The sequence below is a fragment of the Molothrus aeneus genome, chromosome W (assembly GCF_037042795.1).
Source record: "Molothrus aeneus isolate 106 chromosome W, BPBGC_Maene_1.0, whole genome shotgun sequence".
In the NCBI taxonomy this organism is placed as follows: Eukaryota; Metazoa; Chordata; class Aves; order Passeriformes; family Icteridae; genus Molothrus; species Molothrus aeneus.
This window is the reverse complement of record NC_089679.1, coordinates 3008248-3031915: the sequence shown is the minus strand read 5'-3', so window position 1 is coordinate 3031915 and position 23668 is coordinate 3008248. Positions and strand designations below refer to the sequence as shown.

The window sequence follows — 23668 nt, the reverse complement described above, 5'->3', positions numbered from 1 at the left end:
ATCTGGGTAAATCTCAAGAAGGGCGAATGCTCAGCTGCCTCAATCCTCATCTCAGCACCAGATATGTGCTAGGCTGCCTCTGAGAGCAGTTGTTAACCTCCCAACAAAGCTGAAAACATGCATCTTATTTCCTGATACCATCAGCAGAAGCTCCCACCTTTATGCTTCCACCACTGCAAGCCCTCAGCAGCTGAGTGTAAACAGTTCCATGTGTTGGGGAAGCAGAATTAAGTAACAAAAAATGTGCCATTTGCTTTGGACTTATTTTATGAACACAATGACCAGGTAATAATTCCCACCATCTGTCAACTACTTATGTTTCACACCTCTATTCCAGCTTTCTCTGAATGTTTTGTTGTTTCTGTGATCTGCTGCTAACAAGAAGCTGCATGTGAAGGTGCTTCCCATGAAAAGGCCTGTTTCCTCCACTGGCAGTACATATAATTTGTAGAAAGCTTTCCCTTGAAAGCAAAGGCACATTTTAAGGCAGATAAATAAGAGAGCTGCAGCCACAATTAGAGCTCTACAGTTTCCAGCCATGTAAATATTTGCCATAGTTCATATATTTTCTTTTTTCCATTTGGGTGAAATTCTAGCTTCAGAGCTATGGGAGATTTTGGCCCTAAACAAGAGATTCAAAAATGGCCTCCTGCTCAAAGCATTTATACAGACAGTAAGGCATATTTCTAAACACAGAGTTAAACCCAGACTCTCGTGCCAGGGATGTGCCTGGACTACTGGCTGCTTGGGAAGTAATTTCCCTTTTTCTTCCCACTCTGTCAATTTTTTCTTTATGAGCCTTTTGCTGGAGCTGGGTTCCACTTTCAGGAAACGTTGTGGTTTTATTGAACCACTGCTTTGTCAGATTTCCCAGGCAGTTCTAATTGCAAACGCTGCCTAAAATGGGGAAAAAAAAAAAAAAAAAAAAAAAAAAAAAAAAAAAAAACTTTTTACTTTAACAAGTAATTTAAATTTTTTTATAATGGTGCAATAAATATCAGTTTTGATTTATAAACATGAATCTCTTCGGTTTTGTCTCCTGCAAATCTGTTAAACGATGTTCTTCTCTATTTTCATCCTAAGCTGCCATCTAGCTGCAGCCCTTGGGCTTGCTCCTGAGTCTGATTTCTAGTCTGCAAACAACAGTGACCTTGAGCTGAGAGTGAACAGACCGTGTGAACCGCGCACAGACACGAGGACGCTGGCTGATGCGCACGCATGTTTTACTTCCACACCTCGGGCTCGCACATGGGCGTATGCCGTCCTGACCGGTCACTCACCCCTCCCGTCGCCGCGCCTTTACCGACGGTCTCTCCGACTCTCTTCGCTCTGCGCGGCGCAGCGCGGCACCTCCGCGGCGCTCCCTGGCCGAAATTTCGCCAGGATTCTCGCGAGAGCAGGCGGCTCTAGATGCTCCCGACGCCTCCTACATTTCCTCTTCCCTGGCGCTGTCTGGAGGTGAGGACTTACGGCCGTCAGTGAGCCGTCTCAATCCGCCTCCATCCTGCTCAGGGTGCCCTGGAGAGGCGATGAGGGGGCGAGGGCTTGAAGTCTCGGTCTGCCTCAATATATTTGCCCCTTGGTATTTGCAGGGCTGGCGCGGGGGAGGACGGGTAGGGGTTGGAGATAGCGAGCTTGGGGGTAGCTGTCTGGTGTGAGGTGGAAGCAGGCCCTAGGGAGAGGCTATGGCAGTGGTGATGACTTTTTTAGGACACCTTTGGATTAAATTGTGACACGACAGTGTAATTCCTGAGCAGCTCCTGTAGTTAGTTATCGGCAGTAAGGTAAACAATCCAGGTTCTGCTTATCAGTGTTAGAAGCTTTATTATGGGGGGGGGGGGGGTTAATTGCTTTTTTTTGCAGCTGAGATCCAAAAATGGTGCGCTACTCTCTGGATCCAGACAATCCCACGAAATGTGAGTTGTTTTCGTGAATATTCGAGTAGAACTTGACCAAAGTAATTGAGATTTTAAATCTAGAAGTTCATCTTTTTTTTCTCCTGCAGCATGCAAATCACGGGGATCCAACCTGCGAGTGCATTTCAAGGTAGGCAGTGTGTGCATAGTAAGAAATGCAATTTCATTTGGTTTTGGTTTGGTTTTGTTATATTTTGTTGGGCATTTTTTGGAGGAAGTGTCTCTTATTCTGTGTCATTACATGGTTACTTAAGGGTGGTAGTGTAGGTTATGGCCTATGTTTGCTTTAGCTGCTTGTAATGGTTTTCATCCACAGGATCAAAAATAAGATAACATGTCCTAAAGCGTTTTCCCTCTAATACAAATAATAAAATACACTAGGAAAACAGTTACAGTGAATTTACCAGGAGGAATGGGGCTAGAGTGAGATGTGACATTTGTTTCATTTGTCTTACTCTGCCTTTCTGGTTGTTTGGAAGGAACATTGGGTTCACCTGCTTATGCTGCTGCTCAAGAAGTATGGCAGGGGAGGCATGCGATGTTTGGCATGAGGGCATAGGTCCCTCTGGAAAAAGTTTAGGTGTGGCAGTAAATCCAGGACACGTTTGAGTTAACCATGAAACCAAGCCTGAGCAGATGCTTTTCTGCTCCATAGTGGTACATAATTCATGTGAAAAGATATTTCAGTTGTCTTGATTTGCTTTTTTACTATGATCAGGTAGGATTATAGTTACTCTCTGACCTGCATTTAATGTCTTAAGCACTAATACTTTACCTTTAATTTTTCTTTCTTTTCTCCCCTTTATAATTCACTTACAGAGATATTTAGATTGTTTCTATCTTGTGTTCTCATCACTTCCTCTGAGGTGCCATATCTGACATTTTAGTAGGAATTTATCCTTCAGGCTCCTGCTTCTTTGGATTAGTGACCAAGGAGGAGCTATGAAAAGTATAACTACTCAAATTTTTTTGTTGGTTGGAAAGATCTAGGCATTAGGTAAAAAACAATCAAGGTGTGTTAGAGCTGCAAATTCAGTAATGGCAGTCACACCAAGGGTTAGAAAAGTAGGTAGCAAAAAAAAAAAAGTGTTCTTAATTATTCTTCATTCTTAATTTAGGCGTGGAGCTTTTTTATATGTGTGAGTGCTTCCTTTAAATTGAGTTTGTAGCAAAAATAATAGGATCCAGGACAGAGGAGTGGTTTTGCTCACATTGTAACTTGTACAGATGTGTTAACAACTTCACTGTACTCTATATTGCTAGAACACTCGAGAAACTGCCCAGGCCATCAAGGGCATGCACATCCGCAAGGCCACCAAGTACTTAAAGGACATCACATTGAAGAAGCAATGTGTTCCCTTCCAGCGCTACAACGGGGGAGTCGGTAGATGCGCCCAGGTGAGGCTCAAGATAAAAATGTGAGAAGGATGCTGTGTCTGGTTAAGAGGAAAAGATGAATTTGAGATGGTATGGAGAATAGTGTGTCACTGTTGATTATAACTTTGTATTAAAATATAGAATCATAGGATGTTTTGGGTTGGAAGGGACCTTAAAGATCATCTAATTCCAGCCCCCCTGCCATGGGCAGGAGCACCTTCCACTAGACCAGGTTGCTCAAGAGGGAGAAAAGAGTTGCTTTTAATTCCAGTACAGCATTGCATCTACTTGCAGTGTCAAGTAATTGATCAAATTTAATTGTTTTGGTATGCAATCTTTATAGAAGGGGATGTAATGGCAAGTTAATGGTGCCTGAAGGGTAAATTGTATTGTACTGGGACAAAAATGGATTAATTGTTGTCTTCTTCCAGGCCAAGCAGTGGGGCTGGACGCAGGGACGCTGGCCCAAGAAGAGTGCAGAGTTCTTGCTGCACATGCTCAAAAATGCAGAGAGCAATGCTGAGCTCAAGGTAGGCTGTGTCAGTATTAGTGAATGCAAAGTGTTCATGTTGTGCTGTGTGTCAGCACTCCTGAACTGGGTGTCTCTGACATGGAAAGCCAGGTAATGCCTGCTTTGTCAATGAAACTGAATTGTATCAAGGTGTTGATATACTCTTTGTTTGAATTAGGCTGTGTGTGTTTTTCAAGTTAAAATGGGAGTAATAATTTTTCACTGGGAGATAGTTTGCATGTGGTTATCAACTGTTTAAGTGGTGTTTAGGTCTCCTAAAAACTACAAAACAAAGCAAAACGTGAATTCTTGGTCAGTTTGTATCTTTGTAATATACTTAGTCCTTAATTTAGTAATTTTGATGGCAGTGGTGACTGTTCACAGTTACTCCAAAGGTGTCCTTTGGAGTAACTGTGAAATAATTGTCTCTTTCTGAGCCATTGGCATAATTTTAAATAAATTGTGATGGGAGGTCTCTGTTTTTCTGACTTTGGAGCTTGCTCAGTTCTGTGACACTGCAAAATTCAGGTGTTTTATTTGCCAGCAGTGGTATGTGTCTGGGGAGGGGGCGTGATTATTCAGAATTTTGCTGTGGAAACTATTTATTTGAAGACAAAAAACAAGTCACAAGTTTTATTCCTCTCCCTGCTAGGGTCTTGATGTGGATTCTCTGGTCATTGAGCACATCCAGGTCAACAAGGCTCCCAAAATGCGCCGACGCACCTACAGAGCACATGGTAGGATCAACCCCTACATGAGCTCCCCCTGCCACATCGAGATGATCCTCACTGAGAAGGAGCAGATCGTTCCCAAGCCAGAGGAGGAAGTTGCTCAAAAGAAAAAGGTAGAGCATCATACCCTTAAGTCCTCTTTAATGTCAGCAGCAGGAGAGCTGAGTGTTCATACTTGGCATTTTTCAGGCAGAAGGGTTGCTGTGATGACTATCTTAGAACACTTTTGGAATACCTATGAAAAAACCTAATAAGTTCTTTCTGAGCAACCTCAATATTTATTGTGAACACCACATAGATAACTGCAGAAAATGATTTTCAGGGGTTTATATAGTACAGGGAGTTTGTTCTTCCCTTCCTCAGTCCATGTGTGTGAAACTGGGATGTGCTGCAATAAAATTTAAATTGCAAGCCTGTAAGCAATGTAGTACTTGTAGGGACACTTATGTGTGTACAAATATGATCAGTGAATAATTTTGTAAACATGTAAACAAATTTCTAACAGTTCTCAGTACCTTCAAAAGATAACTAAATTTATTTGTAACATGTTTTGAGAAAGTGTTTTCTCATTTTGCCATTTTCTCATTTCTGTGTTTGTTTTTCAGATATCCCAGAAGAAGCTGAAGAAGCAAAAGCTAATGGCCCGGGATTAAATCTGCTCTGCCAGATGTACATAAATAAAATGAGAAAGTTGAGATTTATCCTGTGTGTTTCTCTGCTTTGGCTTCAGCAGGGTGCTGCTGTGGGACAGCCACAGGCAAGTGAGCACAGTAGCCGGGATGCTTGTTGTTGCAACGCTGGGGATGTTGTTGACTTACCGCTATTATTCATATATAAAGCGAGATAATTTGGAACACACGCAGGCATTCACTTTCCTTGCCCCACTGTCCTGGCCCGTTCGGGGCGCCTGATGGTGGCTGCGGCCGGAACGCGGTGGCTGGCGGCCACCGCCGGGCGCTAATGCGGCTCCTGGGGGCGGGGCGTCGGCCACATGACGCGACGCCGCCTTCTCCTATTGGCCGCGAGCGAGTCGGAAGCGTGGGATTGCTTCCGGTGTGGTAGAGGAAGCTGCGACTGTTGGTAGAAGCGCTGGATAGGTGCCGACGGAGGTGAGTGTGGGGCGACCTCCCCCAGGGTACTTTCATGATCTGCCGCTTCTCTGTCTCGGCTGGGGGCTGCCCTTCTATGGGCCCAGAGCGGCTCCGTTAACCGGGAGCTGACGAACCCCGAAATGTGACAGCCTATGTTAAGGTGTGGAGCCCTTAGGTTTCAACTCGTGTTTGACTGAAACTTCACCGATTCGGAAAAATATTTGTGCTCCCGGCTTTAATTCAGCGGGAGAGGGAAACGCCACCGCAGGGGGTTTGTTTGTTTGTTTGGTTTGTTTGGTTGGTTTTTTGGTTTTTTTTTTGTTGGTGCGTTTTTGGTTTTTTTCCTTGCTGACCAAGGAACAGAGCATCACCGAATCACAGAAGAAACTTGTAAACGGTATTTCACTCCAATAGGACAGGTGTTATACTTCCAATGGCTTGCTTTTACATCTGGCAGAGGTACGACTTATTTTTTGGTCTGAAATCTTCACAGAAACTGGCTGCAGAAACACGTACAGTTGGCTCAGAAGGCCAGCCTGGGGTGTTCCCTCCAGCCACGTTCTTTAGCTGGTGGATGAATTCACAAGATATTGCTGTAAATTTTGTATCTAGGAAGTTCTGGCAGAGAAAGTATCTGAATTATCTTTTTGAATGGTTTTAAAGGATTAACTCATTTGTGTTCTTTTGACTGAAGATTTCTCTCTGACTTCATAAAGTAGATCCTGTAAAACTATATTTGAAGCAGCCAAAGCTACACTCTGAAGTAATCATCTGAAAATTGATATTTTGTTCTTCTACAGGGCTAAAAATCTTTAGGAAAGCTCAAAAAAAGTTAAACTGATCCCAGATGAAGTGTGCACATCTGTCTTCATTCTCCATCTTGGAAAGCTTTTGTTTTGCTTCTTAATGTAAGAATTCAGATAGCAGCCTAGAAAGGTGGAATGTAAAGGGCAAAGTTGCTGCTGTGCAGCAGAGTGTATATATTGCTCAGCAGTGATATATATAATATAATACAATATATATTGCTCATCAGCACTGAGAGGGACAGCTCTAATCCTACTTAACTGCTTTCTCTCCCAGTTGAACTTTTCTGCTCCTGTGCTTTGGTTTTCCCCTTTTTTTCATCACAGACTTCAGGCTCCTGTTTTTGAAGAGTTCCTCCTGGTTTGGGGAGAGAGGGAAGGATTAATTTTCTAATCATTTGGCCAGTTGTATGGGATTGGTGTGGGATCAAGTGATTCCTCTTGCACAGGAGGAAGTAACCCATATTTTGCTTCTCTCAAATCTTGACTGGGATTCTCTTCCCCTCCCACTGACTTGCCCTTCAGTGATAGCCAGCCATTGGGTAGATTGGAGTCCTGTTGTCTAATTTCACCTTAAATAAAAAGGGAATATGAAAAGCAAACCTTTTGGACCCACTGTTATAATATAGTAAGAACTGGGCTAATATCTGCAGCTTGCTGCTTAAACTGTTTTTGTGTGGTTTAAGCAAAAACCTTTATTTTCTGAATTTGTTTTTCAGAGTTGCAGCTGTAGAACTGATGAATTAATAGCAAGCTTTTTTTGTTAAAATATCAAGAATGTTTTCCTTGTTGAGAACTTTATAAAATTGAAACACACAGCATTTTTGAAACATTAACAGCTAGTCTATAATTTAAGAATCTTTTATGTTTGAATATCAACTAAAATCTTTCTTCATTATTTAAAGACACTTTTTTTAGCTCATGGCATACAAACAGTCATCCTAAGTTATTTTGGTTTTTTCCTCACCAGCTTTGTCACAGAACAAGAGGAAGCTATGGTGTGCATTCCTTGCATTGTCATTCCGGTCCTCCTCTGGCTCTACAAGAAATTCCTGGAACCCTATATCTATCCCATTATCGCACCTTTAATTAAGCATGTGTGGCCCAAGAAAGCTGTGCAAGAAACAATAGCCACAAAACAAGGTCAAGGAGGCAGCAGTGGAAATCCACAGGCACCTTCAGCCATGAAAAGAGATCAGGAAGATGAATCTGGAATTTATAAAGTAAGATTAATGCATTTAGCTAACCAGGGAAACTACAGATAAAGTACCCAGCCATAGTTAAGTGGGAGCACAGCAAAAGAGTAAATCATTGCATGTTTTTAGACATTTTTGTGGCTATTTTCTTATGAAAGGGAATTGCTGGTACTGAGCCAACTAGAAATATTTACTTCAAGACAGCTTCTGGTAGGTCTTGGAAAGATAGGAATTGCACCTGTTTTCTGAAACAGCTTAGTTAATTTTTTTTAATGACTGGCCATTCTTTCAGAGAATAAAAAAGAGAAGAAAAAAGTTTAATAATTGGTACATTACACCAGATACATGAAGCAGAATTAAAAAAAACCCAAAATACACTCTTTAGCCACCTCTGCCTCTTGTAATGGAGGAAAATGTTTAGTGCATCTAAATCGTGCATTTATTATTTATCTCTTCTATCAAAATGCAGAGATTTATATATCTTGACTCTGCCCTTGTTCCCCTCCTGAAGTAATAACTATTTGTAAAGCTAAAGGGACACCAACACTTTGGTTTTTTGCTGCAGATTTCATAGATCACTGGCCCTGCTTCTAAAAGTCATTTTCATCACCAGCTGTTACTGTCCTGGGTGTGAAGTCCTTTTTTAACATCCCATTTATCATGCTGTCTTTTATTTGCAGTTTGAAAGCAATGGTGTTGCAATTGGAATTGCCACAAAGAGGTACACAAAAGTTTGTGACAAGAAAATGGATTAAAAGAATTCAGTCCTAAGGATTTTATTCCCTTGTGTCCAATATGAACTGGTGGTATTTCTCCTCTCATGCTGAGACTTTTCTTCTTTGTGTGTTTTAGCTGAATAAAACCCCTTATCACTTACAGGAGAGAGTTTCTTTTGCCACAAAAACGGCGGCTAGCACATTAATTTAAAATGTTTGAAAAATCAAGTTCTTCTATTTTCCTCACTGGAACTGCTTTTCATCTGTGATCTATTTGGTGTGATTGGAGTTTATGTTTAATAACTTATGAATAAATCTAGCTTTGAAAAGGTAAATGTATCTTAGCATCTTAATTTAATTAACTGCTAGTGTAATCTTTCAGGCTTTCACCTTAAAAGCTATGGCAGTTCTTGACCTTGCTTAAGAATTATGGATTGCATTGTGGTGACAGAAGTGTCACATTTAAATTATGAAGAGTTTAGATTTTTCATGTCAAATCTGGAGATGAGCTAAAGGAGTTACGCTATATGTAAAATTAACTTACTAAAAGCAGAAAGTCTTGATATCATACTTCCATTAATAATTTTCTTGGAAATATTGTACCTTTCTTTCCTGAAGCAAAGCAGCAGAGGCATGATGGAAGAGAATTGTTGCTTTATATTGTGTTGCAGTGGTTTAGAATGTTGCAGACCTGTCTTTCATAAAAACCCCACCCTCCAACTAAAATCTCTTTAACATGCTTGAGGAATTTGAATTATAATAAACCAGGATTTTATTTTTAAATAAGTTGCTTCATAAAATTGTCCTTAGGCTTCTGAGCTATAAATATATAAAGTGGTAACAAAGTTTTTGAAAACCTGGAGACAGGCCCCAGGCAGAAGGAGACCATAAAACTACTGACTTCCTAATAATAAAGATCAGCTTTGCCTCCTCCTGAGAAGATGCATTCTGCTACTGACCTACATTCCAATTGTGAAACGTTTTAGATGTCCCTGTGTTTAGTAAGGAATAAAAATTAATTCCTGCTTTGTCCTCTCTGCCAAAACAGAGTACTCTTTAAAAGATTCAAAACCAAAACAATTTCAGCAGTTTTGGATTGTTATTTAAGATTTATTTTCCCTAAAATCCTACCTAAGATATGTCTTAAAAGGCTATGCTATTTTCCCATTGTTTTTGATCTCTGTATCGTTGGATATTTTGCCCACGTTGTTGCAACAAATTTTACCTTTACCAATGAGAACTTCACCTGGTAAAAGGTAGGTGTAATCTTTGCTAGGGTGGATTGGGTTTTCTAAACCAATCAACCCCCATCTCACCCTAAACAATAAGTTCCTCTGCTACCACTACTCTCACAGTTCATGCTCTAAATCTGAAAACTGGGAACTTTCTAAGGGTCTGGAATCACCTTGCAATGAGAAAGGAGTAAACTGCCTGAGAAAGTCACTCCCATGTATTTCAAATGGCTGTAGAAATGGAGATTGATGGCAAGTGTGCAGCTGGACAGAAATACGTGTTCTGACATTGTGAGGATATCTGAAAAGATTGTCCCTTCTGCTGTGCTTCCTGTCCCTGGGCAGGTAACCTCAGCCACTGTTTTAAAATGTTGGGCATCTCATAAACAGGCCAAAATTTTAGAGTATGTTCACCCCTAACAGATGTGAGCACAACAAAAAGTAGAGCAAGAGCTGTACCAGGGCTCCTTCAATTTGTAAATGTATGCAGTCAATTTAGAAAGTGTACATAATTCATTGAGTTATTTAGGATATTATTATACAAGGAAGTACAACAGACTAACATGGGAAAATGAAGTGTATAGTAAATTAGACTGTAGGGTGAACTAGGCTTCTAGCAGTGTGCCAGCCAGCACTGTAAACACCAGGCCTACTAAAAAGACTGCAAAACAAACCAGGCAGATAATGTGAGTAAAATTATACCATTTTGTGCTTTCTGGAATGAGGTTTCAGTACTTTTATCAGCTGCAGTTAAATTCTATCTTGAGTATTCTGCATCACGCAACTTTCTTGAATAAGATAATTCATTGGAAGTTCTGGCAGATTGGTGTTGCAACTCTTCTGTTCCTATTATTTTCCAAAAATAGCTCAATAATCCTATTGTGTTGTGAATAGTAAAACAATCAGGTGAAAGCAAAGGAACTGCCTGAGCCTGATCATCTGCTGGGATGCAAAGAAGTGGTCAAAGCCTTGTTTAAGAAAAATAAGTAGACAGAAATTAAAGAAATAATTACATGAGAGAATAATTGTCCTAGGGTGACAATTTTCCACTTCTCCCCAAGGAAATTTTTTCCCGAACCAGTTGGGGGGAGGGGCCGTGTGGGTTTGCTTTCTGGGGGGGGGCCTTTTGGAGGTTTTCTCCCAAATTTGCCCTAAACCAGGACAAATAATATATATCAAATAAATTGAATTTAACTGAGAAAATTCCCATATTTTTGTTACTCACTAAAACCAAGATTTACAAAAGGGCTTAGGCACATAATGATGTAGCAGCTTCATTTATACCAAAGACTTTTAGAAAATTGCAGATTAGGCATCTTTAGGGCTCAAAGTACTTCTGCAAATCTAGTCCTAAGATCTTCAGCACTAAAGCTGTCTGGTTTTGTTTAAATACTATTGAGGAAGGATCAAAAAAATCAGTACTTGAAAATAGTTGAAAAATAATTCAAATCAACTAATTTTGAACATATTTTTTATGGGCAGGTCTAAATGTCATGGTACCTTCCATGTGTTGGTTTGCAAAGGTAGCTGGATGCCAAGGACCTAATTTAAATACATGTTTTAGAAACTGCAAGTATATGCAAAAAAATCTTAAAAGTTGAGAAAGTTTTATGTTGCTGATTATTGTCATAGGCCTGATTCTGAAAGCAAGGAATTGAACATGATCAGCCCCTAAGGATGTCTAAACTAATAATGAATTCTGCACAAAATTATCTTTATTCAGATGTGTTCATACAACACATTTAAATTCTCCCCACAAAGCTGATCTAATGACAATATCTTAGTTCAGAAAGACAGGTGTCTGCTAAGGAAGGCAAGAGCCTCCCCTGAAATGGAAAATATAAACCCCCTCCCTCAGAATTGCTATAAATTTTAAATTAAGAGGCTCTCAGGCAAAAAATATGGGAGCAGCAATAACAGTTCTTTATTAGGGGAGAAAATAAAAAAGATAAAATAAACAATGCAGTAAGCCAAAACAACACTGAGAGAGTCAGAACACAACCTGACACCCTGTTGGTCAGGGTGTTGGTAGCAGTCCAATTGAAATGGTGGCTGCAGTCCTCCTGGAGTGTCAGATGTGGTTCTGTTGGAGCAGGGATCCTGTAGAAAGGGTGTAGACTTCCTCTGAAGATCCAGTGGAAGAGGCAGCTGTTCCACTGAGAAATCCAGTGGAGAAGCTGTTCTGGTGTTCCAGAATCTCAAGATTATATCTGGGTAGGAATGCTTGGCTCCTCCCTCTGGTGGAGCATCTCACAATGGGATGCTATAGTTCTTATCAGTCATGCAGTGACATTCAATAGCCTATTAGCAGATGTCTCTCCCGAGGGAGGATTAGTTGTGGAAGAAATAAGGAAATCTGCCCACTTAAAAGAAGACAACTGCCATACAGATGGCAAATAGAATACAATTTGCTTGGCAATCCAGGACAGACAGTAGTACAATTTGTTTTTATTACTGAAATATAGCAATCACACCCCAGCCTTCTGGGAGCTTTTGGGCATGCCGCTAAGGTTCAGTCCTTGGAGTCATTCCTTCTTGATCTCTGTACAATGCAGAATTTTATTGCTGAAAGAACAGTTGTTTCAGAGGCTGCAGGTAAAGGAAATGAAGAAAAAATTAATTTACACTTAGATTAACTAAATCTGCATTCAGTGAGAAGTAATTCTGTTGCATTAATCTACCTAAGACATGAAAGTAGGGATCATCTTCCTTGTGCAGTTTTCTCATTCTTCCAGCCACTCCCAACTGAAAATCAGCTAGTTTCGTTGGGGGCCCAACTTAAATGCCTCTATGCTTCCAGGTGAGGTTGTTTGAAATTATATAACCATCCTAATTAATTTTTCTAATTAATTGTTTAATTAACTTTTAAATTAATTGTTTTAATCACTATCAGTGTATTAGTCTTAAGCAGTGTAATTTTCCACTTTAGCCAGCACGTAGCTAAGCTTTTCCCACAGAGTGCTAGAGTGTGGTTATTAGACTACTGAAACTTTAGGTTTTGCTAAACTAACCCTGACAAGCTTCAGTGAACAAAGCCTGGGAGAGCTAAAGTCTGAACACCTGGAATCCAGAATATATAGCCCTCCAAGGATATGTTGAAGTAACCAGAAGATAAAGAAGAGACTAACAAAGACAATTCATTATCTGCTGGAGACTCCCTGTCTGGGAAAAAGATAATAAAAAGAGCGAAAAATGTGGACTAATTAGCACGAGAAGTGAGAAATCAATAACCAATAGAAGACAGAATACTAATTAATGAAGAGAATTATGTAATTTAGAACCACTGAACATTAATTTCTTTGTTTGCTAAAAATGTATAAACAAATGAAAAGTTTTGAAAGTCGTGTGCATGTAGGTGGAGCCATCCCTATGCACCCTGGCCAGAATAAAGTAATGCCTACTCCCTAATACTAAAAAAGAATGTTAGAGACTTTAATTTATCCCAATGTTTTTGGTGAGAATTTTTGGTGAACCAGACGGGACAACTGCTTCTGACGTGCCACGGATTCATGGGATTGAGAGAGGCTTTAGCATGCACCAAAGGTTTTTCAGGGAGGTCCTCTAATCTCCTGATCTAGTGAGTTCAGGGCAAGGCCCCATGGCTTTTATTATAGCATTACTGAAGGCATAAAAGCTATACCTAACCATAAGCTGCAGTTGAAAATCGCTGCAGAAATTGAGCTCTATAATACAATTGGGTTATAAAAGTGGTGATACAACCGTAAAAAAGGAGTGTGATATTTGGGTTATAAAAAGGAATCACTAGTGACGATATAATTGGCTATTTTCTATTAAATATAATTGTAAAACTGTGAGTGTCAAAGGGTGTGGGTTTGAGTCCTACTGTCTAGTTGGAAAACTATATGAGCAAGAATCAGAAGGTGCACGCATGGGTTCAAGTCCTACTTGCCTTTGCATTAGTCGGACACAGTGCTGCATGCACATGAGCCACCTTGTAGAGAGGTTTGCCAGGTGTTCTGCACCTATTAAAACCCTATGATAAGCGTTAATGCCTGAAATGTAAATTATTTTGTAAATGTGTGTTACAGTATTCTTGAGCCTGCCTGACTTGGGGATGCCCGTATGTCGTGAACAGCGGAGGAATTGCAGCACACAATATGCGTGAATGACAAATCCCCAAGGTTTATTGAAAACTCACACATATTTATATTGGTGTTAATGAAGCTTATACATATTGCAAAAGATGAGCTCATTATTGGTTAAAGCACACTTAGATCAACCACACCTACTTCTATCTTCTAATAATTATTTTGCTTCTATGTTTGCATTCTTCTAGCTTCTCTACCTAAGATATCTACATTTTCTGGCAAGCGATTTTCTCCCCCGTCTTCCCGTTTCAGCGAAGGTCACTATGACCTTTGTCAGTGATTGGACACCGGTTACATAGTTCCCAGCTTGTTTCCCCTATCCTTATCCATCGGTATCACATCGAAATGTCCTTTCTCAGCTAACCAATTATCCAAAAAGCTCTCTACATTTCCCCCGTTTTTCTGTTGAACAAGCATGGTTTGATTAAATGTGGTAGTTATCATCTTTCGCACCATATTCTGCAAGCATATACAAAAACAAGGCAAAACTAATATTAACAACAAAGCTACAATAGCTACTACAATGCTAACCTTAACAATAGAACGTAACCATGATCCTAAGTTTAAAGACTTGAGCCATCCATCAATACCAAGGCCTGATTCTATCTGTAAGTTCCCAGTTAATCTCCGTAACTCAGAGAGCTGAGAGTGTACAGACTGTGCATGATCAGAAAGATTCATGCAACGCATGCCCTCAAATTCATCACAACCATGGCCTTGTGCAAGTAAGAGAAAATCAATTGCAGCTCTATTTTGAAGTGTCGCATGGCGAATAGAATCTACATCAAGCAAAAGACTAGAAATCGCTAAAGAAGTTGCATTTGTTTGTTTAGCAAGCCAACACCCTAACCTATTTAAAATAGCATGAGCACCTGCTGCTAATACCCCTGGAGTTAAGAAAGATGCTGCGATTATGGCCGCTGGGGACCAAAACTTTACATTGTCCCGGCAGTCAGCTGCAAAAGCATGAGCCATTCGTTTGCCTCTACGATGGCGGCGGCTCATGTTTATTATCGTGGACATGTTAGGTGTAAGTAGAGACAGCCGTCCAAGTGTACATGGTCCCCCGTGCAGCATTGATGAGATACCGGCCCAAGCACGGTCTCCACATATCAGGAAATATCCCGCTGGCAATTGAATAGGGTCATTTGATGAGACTGATACTCTCTTTGTTGTATAATTGCACTAGGCCGATGCATTCTGGTAGATAGCCATGCTAGAAGTTACAACATTAGAATGGTTTCTGACTGACAGCAGGCTTCTATGGTTAAAATGAATGCATGCATCTGCCATCACTGACCCTAGCAACTCTAACTCTTGGGGTTCCTGTGGTGCTATAGGAAAGTGGGAAATCCACTGATCCCAATTATCCACACTTGTCCTAGCATTGCTGACCTTACAAGTTGGTACATGTGAAGGGCACGGCCAGGGATCTGCTGGTAATCCAACCAAACAAGTTGTGAACGGATTGCCAGGAGACGATAATGACAGGCAAATAGTCTCCTGTTTAGTTAGGTTTGCCAGGGTGACCCATATGTTAGTCTTGGGCTGAGGTGGGGCCCATGCCTGATGGTCTACACTGTCCCCAAAAGAAGCAAAAATTAATAAAGCAACAACATAAAGTTTCCATCCCATCTTGATTTTTCCAGGCACCCTTTTGGGCCACTCGGCCATCATGTCTGTCACAAACCCTTAAGAATATCTCTTCTTTCTCAGCTTCAGCTTCTTTAGGCTCTTCAGACAATCCTCCCACACTTGGTTGGGATCCTGACCTCCCAAAATAGGACCTATCACGTTCGACTGTGACAGAGGAATATTTCTACCACACTTAGTCTGCAAAATACAGGACCGAGATATCCCCAAAACACGTTTGACTAAATGTTGTATTTCCCACCTAAACCATGCAAGGATTTTCTGTTCTGGGGACTCATACAATTGTAACCCTTGGCGGCCAGGTAGTCCTGTGAACAATGTAAGATCTCTCTGCCAAGAGTTAAGCCGCCAATAGAAGTTACAGCTTTCACACCACAATTCAGCTAATCGGGTTTGGTGTACCCACTTAGTTTCCTGACAACCTCCACAGAAAAACAGTACCCATGCAGTACAACGTCTATCTTGACACTTAATACAAGCTAAACCCCTAGGCCCTTCAGATTCAAAATCAGAAAGCATCGAATACAAGCTTAATATGTTATCAAGAGATTTGCACCGATCAACTGCTCGATCGATGGCAGCATCACACTGTCCTTTCAGTTTGAGAAGTATCGGTCGAAGGATGATCAGCAGCTTCGTCTCCGCCCGCTGACGATCCTCTTCGCTCAGCTGATTGAGGTGTTCCATCAAACACAGCTGCTCGGGTCCATTTAGCAGGTACCCACAAAGATCCTGTAGGAGTAGAAACACAAAGATATCCGCGGCCCCAATATAACACCTTAGCAGGACCTTGCCATTGTCCTGTCTTGGGATCCCTGTATCTCACCCATACATCTTTCTTTACACCATCTGTTTCATGTACATAGTGACGAATCACAGCAGGAACCTTATTTTCCCCAAAAACACACAGGTGGTTCAAAACAAACAAACACTTTAACAATCTCTCTTGTGGCTCTCTGGTATCCATATATTTACTCAGATATCTTTTCAAGGTACCATTTGCTCTCTCCACAATCGCTTGCCCTGTAGGAGAATTGGGGAGGCCTGTTATGTGTTCTATCCCCCACATCTGCAGAAACTGCTTTATTCTTTTGCTACAGTAAGCAGGCCCATTACCTGTCTTGATGCGCTGTGGCACTCCCATTACTGCAAAACAACTGCTGAGATGTCTCTCTACCTGCCCTGCTTTCTCACCAGTCTGTGCTGTGGCCCATATAAAATGACTGTAAGTGTCTATGGTAACATGTACATACTTCAACCTCCCAAACTCTGCCACGTGTGTGACATCCATCTGCCAGGTCTCATTTGTGCTCAGCCCTCTTGGGTTAACTCCCAGACCTAAACCACAGCCTCCATTATGATGACTACATATAGGACAGGCTTTGACTATTGCCCGAGCCTCCTCCATAGATATCTGAAATTCTCTATGGAGGCCCTTTGCATTCTGGTGGAACATGGAGTGTGCCTCTCTGGCTATGGTTTGTTTGGGAATCGGAGTTGCTTGTGTGATTGAGACTAATTTATCTGCTCGCATGTTACCTTCTCCCAGACCAATATCCCATTTGTGACTTCTGATATGGATAACACAGAAGGAATGCTTTCTTAGCTTAATTGCTCTCTGCAGTTGCATAAACAGCTCATGTAACCTCCTGTTCTGAACCTCTTTTATAGAGGCATCCTCTATTCGCTCACACACGCCTGCAACATACAAAGAATCTGTTACAATGTTAAGAGGTCCAGAGAAATGCATCATGGCCCATACAACAGCCAATATCTCCATCGTTTGCAAAGTGTCCAACTCAGTAGCTCGGAGTATATGATGATGCCATTGTCCCTTTTCTCGCCAGGTCACTGCAGCAGTTTTGGATTTTCTTCCTGCATCTGTGTAAACAGTTATAGCATCCGATAAGGGCTTTAGTGATCTTTTTGGGCATTGAATCCAACCCCATTGTCCTATCACGACCCTTTTTGAGCAAATCAGCTAAAATCTCAATTTTCTGAAGAAGGGTTTTATGTTGTTGAAGTGGAGGAGATATCCATTCCAAGGCCCATATCTCCCCCGTTTTTTCTGTTATGCTGAGTAAGTGCACCCAGTAAAAATTTTTGTCCACACCAAACTGTCAGCTGTACAGGGAGATCAAGATCACGTCTCCGAACACTGCCTTGTATAACACAGTCCAATATCTGCTGCAGTGTCTCGAGGATGAAGAGCAATAGTAAAGAAGCAGTCCTTCAGATCAATAATCAAAAGTGGCCAGTCCCTTGGCAGCATAGCCGGATTAGGTAAAACAAATAATCTCATCATTGTAGCCGAGGAACATCCTAAAAGCAAAGCTCCCATAGGTAATCCATTAATAATGAGTGGTCCCTTTACCCCAGTTGGAACCTTTTCTGGGTGAGTAGTCATCAAGGTCACTGTTGCTGCGGCTGCGAGGTCCAATCCAAGGCTCCCGGTGGTGGCGGGCTGGAGGCAGGTTGAGCCGAAGTGGTGACAGCTGCTATTTGTGTCCGGGCGCAGGGAGCTGGTGGCCGGGAAGCAGAACCGCGCCGGGCAGCCGCGGGGCGGGCGGACTCACCGGAGCCCGCTTCCCCACGGGGGGTGGGAGGCCCGTCCTGCTGCCCCCCCCGGCTCGGGGGTCGGGGCGGCTGCGGAGCGGATCTGGAGCGGGAGGCGGCCGCGCTGCAGCTGTTAAGTCGCCCAGGGCCGGGGCCGGCACGAGCCCCCCCGGCGGGGTGGCCACGGGCTGCGCTGCGGCGGGGAGGCTGAAGGTGCGGACGGCACTGCTGGAGTACGCGCGGGGGGGGGCTGCCGCCTGAAGCAGGAGCTGATAGCTGCAGGGAGCTGCTGTTTAGAGCAGGAGCTTGTGTCGGCGGGGAGCCAAACCAATCTCCGTAACTCCTGTTTCTTTCACGGGCTGCACTAGCCAGCTGGGCAGCTCTTTCCTCTGCCTGGTATTTCAACAATTCAGCATGCACGACCCGCCATAAATTTCCCAACTTTCTCGCGGCTTTATCATCATCTATGACTGCCTGCCACAACTTATTCCTGAATATACGGCAGTCTGATAACCTATGCACTGTGCGAGGAGTCCGAAAAAGTCCTTGAGCATACCCATGAGCTAACAACCCATGAAGCTCTTTCTGCAAATCTATACCCTTAACCTTACGCTTTTATAAAAAGCTAGGAAATAAATCATATGCTGCTTGCCTTTCTTTATCCGTGTTGAAGATAACAGCGCGCTTCTTGCAGCCCTTTCGGACTCCGGCAGCATGTCTCGGCCGGGCTCTCCTTTGAGGTCACCCGGGGCACTGCACTTTCCCTTTTTCAGCGGTGCTTTTGCCATCCTCAGCTGCGATAGGACCCGAACCCTGTACGCCGCTCGACCGTGGCTACCGACGAAGAAGAACGTCCGGGGTCACCATTTGTCGAGATACGGCGGGCGGAATTGCAGCACACAATATGCGTGAATGACAAATCCCCAAGGTTTATTGAAAACTCACACATATTTATATTGGTGTTAATGAAGCTTATACATATTGCAAAAGATGAGCTCATTATTGGTTAAAGCACACTTAGATCAACCACACCTACTTCTATCTTCTAATAATTATTTTGCTTCTATGTTTGCATTCTTCTAGCTTCTCTACCTAAGATATCTACATTTTCTGGCAAGCGATTTTCTCCCCCGTCTTCCCGTTTCAGCGAAGGTCACTATGACCTTTGTCAGTGATTGGACACCGGTTACATAGTTCCCAGCTTGTTTCCCCTATCCTTATCCATCGGTATCACATCGAAATGTCCTTTCTCAGCTAACCAATTATCCAAAAAGCTCTCTACACCCGTAGTGTATATATATTTAAAAAAGAAAAATTCATTCGCTGTAAGAGTGTTAAATGCAAGTGTTTGTTTATTGTGTAAGTTTTAAGGTATTTGATGTGTATTAAATGTTTGTTTATTGTGAATGTTAGAACATAAATTGTCAAAGCATCTCCTAAGCTAGGCTTGTGTGTTCAGAGTGCTCTCAAATGTTGGCACAGCGAGACTTACTGCTTTAGTGTTAATTATTGAGAGTGTGTTTAATCTTCAGTTATTTTTTAGTAAATGCAGGGTCTGGATTTGCATTAATTGTGGCTCTGACACTAAAGTGGTTGTCAGGGAACTAGAGATTTGGTATCATAATGGGATTAGGCTTGTCTTCACAAACTCGGGAAGGGGGAATACCAAGATGTTCACCTTAAAGTTGTATTTTACAACATTGAAAAAAGTTTAAAGGCAGCCCTTTAACTTGGAAACAGTTAATAGAATGCTGTAATTGTTGGTGGCCAGAGTATCCATTAGATGATCAAGAGAAGTGGCCTGTTAATGGTAGTGTGGATTATTATATGGTTTTACAGTTAATGTAATATTGCCAGAGAAAAGAGAGGTGGAACAAAGTGCCTTATGTAGATCTGTTCTTTGAATTGAGAAACAGTCAAGATTTGAGAAGGATGTGTGGTTTGATACCAAGGGAACTGACTGATTCTATGGTGTTAGTTTTGGAGAAGGACAATGGGCAGAAATCTCCTGAACATGGTTGTCATGTAATACTGGGAAGTGATGTATGAAGCATGGTTGTGCAGGGAAAGAAATGGAACTGTTGGTAGGCCCTGGAAGGAGGTAGAGAGGAGCTGAGGCTGCAGCTGAGGAGGTTCCTCCAGCTGCAGGTGAAGGAAGCACAAGTGGTCAAGCTGACAGAGGAGTGGAAGAAAGGATTTAGGGTTTGGAAAACAATGAAGGTTTTAGTCAGGTGGCAGGGAGAACACATGAAGGAGGAAAGAGAAGGAATGAGGAAAAGGCAGTGATCCAAGCCCCTCTCCAGCAGGCAATGGGGACAGAAGGACTGATTACAGTTAAGGTACCTTTCTCAATGACAGATTTAAGATCTTGAAAAGAATTGGCAGGAATATTTGGGGAAGATCCTGAGAAGGTGGCTAAAATCTTTGAAACCATCATCAAGACTCAGGATCTGGATGGGAACGACATACAGGTAGTTTTAGGTACACTGCTAACTCCGGGTGAAAGAATTATAGTAATAGCAAAAGCAAGGGAAGAGGTTGAGAGAATGCATGCTCAGAATGTTCAGCAGGGAATGGTGGATTGGCATTTCCCTCTTGCAGATCCCTGGTGGGATCCTAAAAACCTGAGTCAAAGGGAATTATTGATTCAATATCAAAGACTAGTTATATTTGGGATGAAACACGCTATTCCAAAAGCTATAAATATGTCAGTCATATCAAGTGGTCCAAGGAAAAGATTAATCCTCTTCTGATTTTCACCAGTGATTAATGGATGTGGCCAGAAAGTACACTAACTTGGACCCAGAAAGGGAGGGAAATGCATTACAGTTAGCAGCTTTATTCATGGGACAATCGGCTCCAGATATTAAAAAGAAACTTCAGAGACTGGAGGGGGAAGATTCTAGAAACATAAACAGATTATTGGAAACCGCCTGCAAAGTATATAATAACTGAGAGAATGTCAAGGAAAGCAGGGATAGGAAATTCATAGCAGCTTTAATGAGCCTGAAAGCCCAGGGGGGAGGATATGAAATAAGGGATCAAGGGAACCCAGAGAGGGGTGGCTCTCATAGTCAGCCTCTAGGTAGAAATCAGTGTGCAAGATGTAAAAAAGAAGGTAATTTGAAGTGTGACTACCTATGAAGAAAACGGCACAACCTTGATCAGGCTGCAAGGCTTTTAACAGTAGATGAAGCATGAAGGGAACTGGGGGAGTAATCTCCAGCTGAATCCCTGGTTACCCTGATGCTGGGGAATGAACTGGTGGATTTTCTGGTGGATACAGGAGCAATTTACTCTGTTCTAAATAGATGTAAAGGAGCTTTTAGCCAAGATACTGTAAATGCCATTGGTGCCACCAGGGAGAATAAAAATCTGCTGGTTTTCCAGCCTTTAAAATTCGAGGTAGGTAGACAGTGGTTAACACATCAATTTCTATATATGCCTGAATGCCCAATGCCTTTGTTAGGGAGACATATTTTAAGTAGATTAAATGCACAAATATTTGAAAATGGACAAATACAAGTATGTATTCCAGTAAGTAAAGCCCTGGAGGCCCAGGTTTTTTATGTTCCTACAGCAACCAAAAGCAACAAGGAATCTCAGAGGAGGTAGAAAATACTGTCACTCCATTGGTGTGGGCTGCTGGAGTTCTAGGGAAATCAAAAGCAGCAGAACCAGTAAGAATACAGTTTAAACCTAACACCAGACTAGTAAGGCAGAAAATATATCCTTTGAAATTAGAAGCTAGAAAAGGGTTAGAGGAATTAATTGCTACATTTGTGCAACATGGATTACTAGGGGAATGTGAGTCAGAATATAATACTCCTATCCTACCGGTAAAGAAGCCACATACTAATGAATACAGGCCAGTGCAAGATCTCAGTGCTATTAATAAAATAGTGCAAGACATACACCCTGTGGTAGCAAATCTTTATACACTTTTAACTACAATTAAGGAATCTGATAAATGGTTCACTTTTGGATCTTAAGGATGCTTTCTTTTGCATATCCCTTGACACTGAGAGTCAACCCTTGTTTACCTTTGAATGGGACATAAAACCCAATTAACATGGACTGTTCTCCCTTGAGGATTCAAAAATAGCCCCACTTTCCTTGGAAACCAATTGGCAAAAGAATTGGAGATAGGGAAAGAGGAGAACAAAGAAATCACTTGCTGCAGTATGTAGATGATATTTTAATTGCTACAGGAACTCACGCTGAATGCATTGAAATTACTGTAAGTTTACTAAACTTTTTGTGACAAGCTGCTTACAGGGTATCCAAGAAGGGCTAAATTGCAAAAGAGCATGTTACATATCCAGGATTTACCATTTCCTGAGACTATCTGAGTAAAGAACAATTTTAGGAATGGCTGGTTGGTGTCAGCTATGGATTCTTAATTATGGACTGTTAGTAAGACCTTTATATGAGTCCCTGAGAAACCCTAAGGAGGTATTACAGTGGACTCAGAATGCCATATAGCTTTCAGAGACTTAAAGAGACCTCTAATATGAGCCCCTGTGTTGCTATTACCTGACTCGACAAAATCTTTTGTGTTGTTGTAGAGACGGACATGACATACACTGAGCAACATATTAAAGGCCTCTTTTATTGCTGCATGTTCTCTTTTTATACATTTATTAACAAAGCATGTTTCTTAACAAAGTGTGTAATTAAATCATTGGTCACAATAAAACTGCTCATTGTGTTCATTGGTACAAAGCAATTTGTGTGAACATATTTGGCAAGCATTTACAAAAATCTTTAAGGCACATATTCGTTCTGTTTCTCTAACTGCAAATATCCCTTTTTTATCTCTGTTCTCTTGGTTCCCATGAAAACGACCTTGTCTTCTTCCTTTCTGGGGTAAACACAAATTTTATCCACTTCTTCTGCTAACTCAGTCTTTTGGCTCACAGACCAGCTGTCAGCCCTCTCCACACTTTTGACCTGTTTGTGCATTAATGCTTATACCTTGCATTAGGTGTGCTACATCAGAGGTTGGGGACGTGGAAAAGAGCTGTGAGATATTTTTCCAAACAACTGGACAATGTAAGTAAGGGATGGCCCACCTGCCTTACAGCTGTAGCAGCAACTATCCTTTTAATAGAAGAAGCCCAGACATTGACCATGGGTCAGAAAATAATTGTTTATGTTCCACACATAGTTATATCTGTTTTAGAACAAAAGGGGGTCACTGGTTATCCTCAAGTCGAATGCTTAAATATCAAGTTTTCCTGTTAGAACAGGATGATGTGGAACTGAAAATTACTACTGTCTTGAATCCAGCTATGTTCCTTGAATCTGTACCAGAATGCCAAGAAGCCTTACAACATTACTGTCTTCTAACTATTGAGCAGGTTTACTCCAGCAGAGAAGGTTTAAGGGATACTCCAGTAGAAGATTCAGACTGGGAACTGTTCACAGATGGGAGAAGTTTTGTGTGTGAAGGAAAGTGGAAATGTGGGTATGCAGTAATGATCCAAACCGAGGTAACTGAAATCAATCTGTTACCACCTCTGCACAAAAAGCTGAGTTAATCACTCTGTGGTGATCCCTAGAATTGTCTGAAGGTAAGAAGGTCAACATATGGACTGATTCTAACTATGCATTTGGAGTAGTACATGCCCATGGAAAAGAAAGAGAGCTCCTTTCCAGCACAAGGATCTCCTGTCAAATATGGAGACATTATTAGACAATTACCAGAAAGTGTTCAATTACCAACTAAAGTGGCTCTCACGCATTGTGTAGCTCATCAGTTTGGAAATATGCCA

At 41.6% G+C, this 23668-nt stretch overlaps 1 protein-coding gene and 2 non-coding genes across 5 annotated transcripts; all 3 read left to right on the top strand.

Moving 5' to 3' along the window:
• Nucleotides 1–1341: 1341 nt before the first annotated feature.
• On the top strand, nt 1342–5236 carry LOC136568553 (large ribosomal subunit protein uL22-like). Of its 3 annotated transcripts, none has more exons than XM_066568574.1 (7): nt 1414–1458; nt 1864–1916; nt 2006–2046; nt 3180–3314; nt 3725–3823; nt 4457–4648; nt 5141–5236. In XM_066568574.1, exons 2-7 carry the CDS (start codon nt 1877–1879, stop codon nt 5186–5188), a joined length of 555 nt encoding a protein of 184 aa, XP_066424671.1. In that variant the 5' UTR covers nt 1414–1458; nt 1864–1876; the 3' UTR covers nt 5189–5236. The 3 variants fall into 3 exon arrangements, with proteins under 3 accessions (XP_066424673.1, XP_066424671.1, XP_066424672.1); XM_066568575.1 differs by lacking the exon at nt 1414–1458 and adding an exon at nt 1559–1582; XM_066568576.1 differs by lacking the exon at nt 1864–1916 and having other exon boundaries at nt 1342–1458.
• LOC136568574 (small nucleolar RNA SNORD58) lies at nt 1690–1758 on the top strand. Its single transcript, XR_010785261.1, has one exon. It is a non-coding gene; the product is annotated as a small nucleolar RNA SNORD58 (small nucleolar RNA).
• Nucleotides 4734–4805, top strand: LOC136568573 (small nucleolar RNA SNORD58). The gene has a single exon (XR_010785260.1). It is a non-coding gene; the product is annotated as a small nucleolar RNA SNORD58 (small nucleolar RNA).
• Nucleotides 5237–23668: the final 18432 nt, after the last annotated feature.

Bases quoted from the DNA above. Each gene is read 5' to 3' on its own strand.
- LOC136568553 (XM_066568574.1), top strand. From the start codon at position 1,877: ATGGTGCGCTACTCTCTGGATCCAGACAATCCCACGAAAT. The intron at 2,047-3,179 runs GTAGGCAGTGTG...CTATATTGCTAG, and splicing joins ACCTGCGAGTGCATTTCAAG to AACACTCGAGAAACTGCCCA. The intron at 3,824-4,456 runs GTAGGCTGTGTC...TCTCCCTGCTAG, and splicing joins AGAGCAATGCTGAGCTCAAG to GGTCTTGATGTGGATTCTCT.